Raw genomic sequence first — 3,310 nt, forward strand, 5'->3', positions numbered from 1 at the left:
ATTTCACAAATTAAACCATGCATGAAGACAATTTAAACTGTTCTTGAATTCAATTGGAAGACTAATTTTATACTAAGATTCATTAGATGTTCAAAAAAAAAGGAATGATTCCAAGAATTTACACCGGAAATTTCACAAACCGTAGATTGATTTCAATGAGATTGTGTTGGTGTTATATGGGGTAAACATCATAGGTTCTGTTGCATATAAAACCAACAATATTTTACTTCTTTTTGTGAAAAATCAAGTAAATAACCACATTGATTTATTGTGAACAAAAGCACGATGTCGTACCCTTCTATTCCTCAATATTCCTTTTATCTATTTACCATTCTTGCTATTTTTAGTTTATTGTTGAAAACTTGTACTAGTGTGCCTTCTAAGTTAGTAAACGTCTCCATGGCTGAAACAGATCCATTATTACCCGCCGTCGCAACGTGGTACGAGGATCCCGCCGGAGCTGGCAGTGGTATTATGCACACCCATGCATGAAGATACATGCAAATTAAGAATATATGAATATAACGTGCATCTTTGCATATAGATCTAGAATACATTTTTGACTGTTTTTATGTGATATAATTACTATTTTAAGAAGAAAATAATTTTTTTTATCATGGAATTTGTTATAACTTCCTTTATTATTTCTAACTTAAATCTTCTTATTTAATACTCATTACTTTTATTTTGTCTAACACAAATTATATGAGAACATGTAGTTGTTCCCAAACTCATATAGAAAAAAAGATCGATACTCAGCGCTTTGGCAGCAAAGTACTTGAAGCATGATAGACCCTCTCAATAAGAGGAACTTAAATAAAGCGAAATGAATTTATATGATTCCAACTAATTGACAGTAACGCGTACTGCGTACATAGTTGATTATTGATTGATTGAATAGTTTTATACAGTCGATATAATAATTATACATTCTCACGGAAAAATGAATAATATAAGAATTCAAGCCAAATGTAACCCGTCAGTTTGGTTCTTGCTGATTGGTTACTAAATTACTCTGACCCCTGTACAATATTAATCCTCCATCCTATTATTACATGGAAAAGGAAAAAGAGAGGGGAAAGGGGTAGTGAGAGTGTGGAAGAATCCTACCATTATATTCTATGTTTTGATGGTTGCATCCTAGCCTCAATTTGGATATTAGGATTAATTAATTTTTTTTCGTAAGTTCTTCGTGGCCATATTTAATACGTTATCGCTCACCATAATCACCAAACAAAAAATTAATTATAAAGAATAACCTAATCTTTATGTAGATGGTGGAGCCTGTGGATATGGCAACGACGTAAGAAATCCTCCATTTTCTGCAATGGTATCAGCTGGAAATAGCAATCTTTTTAAAGGAGGAAAAGGTTGTGGAGCCTGCTATCAGGTATATCTATTTTGTATATGATATTCACATTTTGAATTTTAATTTCTATAAAAAATTGTAATAGTTATAAGTGGAATTAGTTATCTGCGTAACATGAAAGTCAACATGTTAAATATGGATTCTGTAAAAATTATTTATAACGTGTATATAAATTAAATCCTTCCCATTTTGTTCGCATGGAAGAAAAAGAACGACCAGTTAGTTCTCCACGCACTGAAAAATTCATGGTTTCTTTTTGTAGGTAATATGCAAAGAGAATCTAGCTTGTTCTGAGGTTCCAATTACAGTGACAATCACAGATGAGTGCCCAGGCACTTGCGGCGACGGTGCTCCTTTTCATTTTGATTTAAGTGGAACTGCTTTTGGTGCCTTAGCTAAGCCTGGCCAAGCTGATTTATTTCGTGGAGCTGGAATTATCAATATTGGATATAAAAGGTTAAGCTTCCATTCTTACATTTTTTATATTTATTTATGAATTGTGTCTTCTCTTCCTCTCCAGGTGTAATGGTATTCTAGGCTTAAAACCTATAATATAAATTATCAAATCCTATGTCATCAAAATACAATTGTGGTGCACTAAGAATCTGTATTGTAGTTATGCAGTATTACGCCTAGCGTATACTACATACTTTTTTATTTAAGGATTTAAGTTATTTACATTTGGCATTAAACATTGTAAAGGTTTTTTATATGATCATTGTAATTCAACATATTATAGAAGGTTAGCTATCACTTTAAATGGTAAAATTTTCACACGAAAGATTTCAACTGAAGTATATTCTAACATCTTGTCGTGTTTATAATGAATCATTTACAGAGTTTCCTGCAATTATCCGCAAACAACAGTGACATTCAAGATCGACGCTGGCTCTAATCCTAGCTATTTTAGCTGTGTGATTGAGTTTGAAAATGGAGACGGAGATCTTGATTTAGTAGAGCTTCGACCCTCTGGCTCAGATCAATGGCTTCCAATGAAACAATCGTGGGGAGCAAATTGGAAAATTGACTTAGTACCCCCACAAGTAATTGCTCCATTTTCCATTAGGTTGACTCCTTTGGATTCGAAGAAGACTCTTATTGCAGAAAATGTGATTCCAGTGGATTGGGCCCCAGGCAAATCCTATCGTTCGCTCGTCAACTTTTAACAAAATCACCACCAAAGTCTATAGTTTAGTAGTATTGGTGAAAGTTTATTACGTATACAATAAGTGCGGGTACAAGTCTTACTGCCTCTTCCATTCCCTGTCCCAGTGTGAATTAAAATTTAAAAGAGACAAACTCGTTTTTTCATTTTTATTTATGTATTTATGAATAAAAGCTTCAAATTTGTCGTTGAACAAACAATTTGAACATGTATTTGCATGTATGTAATTTTAATATGCTATAAGTAATTTAACATGCAGTTGGGACCCACTCATAGTTATTTGCAATTATCAAAGATGTAATTAAGTCGATAAAATAATTGTACAATCTCTAGCACTTAATTAAATTAATTTAAACGATCGTCATAAAATTCACTATCGTATAAAAGTAGACATACGTCCTGAGTTCAAGCCTCATCACTCAACAAATTTCCACGTATGTGTGCTTGACTACTAAAATGACCAGGTCCGCATTTAAGGGGTCATATTGAAAATATATTTAAATTAATAAATAAAAGTATATCTCTCTCACAGTCTCAATTTTTAGATGAGATGATATTTCACTTGTTTGGCCATTGATGTTGGGCATACTATTAATTATTAGACCGAAAAAATGCTCTCTACTCTAACTCTTACTACATCCCAAATCTTTGCCTTTTGTATCTTCTTCTCCACTCATCCTATTTAATTTACTCCAAACAATCATGGACCCACCAAATCAACACAATATGCAAATTGACAAATCAGAAATCCAAGCACAACCTAAATCCTTTCTTCA

General features: G+C 32.8%; 1 protein-coding gene across 1 annotated transcript; it reads left to right on the top strand.

Annotated features, from left to right (window-relative positions):
* The first annotated feature begins 253 nt into the window (after positions 1-253).
* Positions 254-2,734, top strand: LOC104224449 (expansin-B4-like). Its single transcript, XM_009776106.2, has 4 exons — positions 254-469; positions 1,275-1,390; positions 1,632-1,825; positions 2,208-2,734. Exons 1-4 carry the CDS (start codon positions 286-288, stop codon positions 2,533-2,535), a joined length of 822 nt encoding a protein of 273 aa, XP_009774408.1. The 5' UTR covers positions 254-285; the 3' UTR covers positions 2,536-2,734.
* The last annotated feature ends 576 nt before the right edge of the window (positions 2,735-3,310 follow it).

This window comes from Nicotiana sylvestris, chromosome 8 (genome assembly GCF_000393655.2).
Source record: "Nicotiana sylvestris chromosome 8, ASM39365v2, whole genome shotgun sequence".
Classification (NCBI taxonomy): domain Eukaryota; kingdom Viridiplantae; phylum Streptophyta; class Magnoliopsida; order Solanales; family Solanaceae; genus Nicotiana; species Nicotiana sylvestris.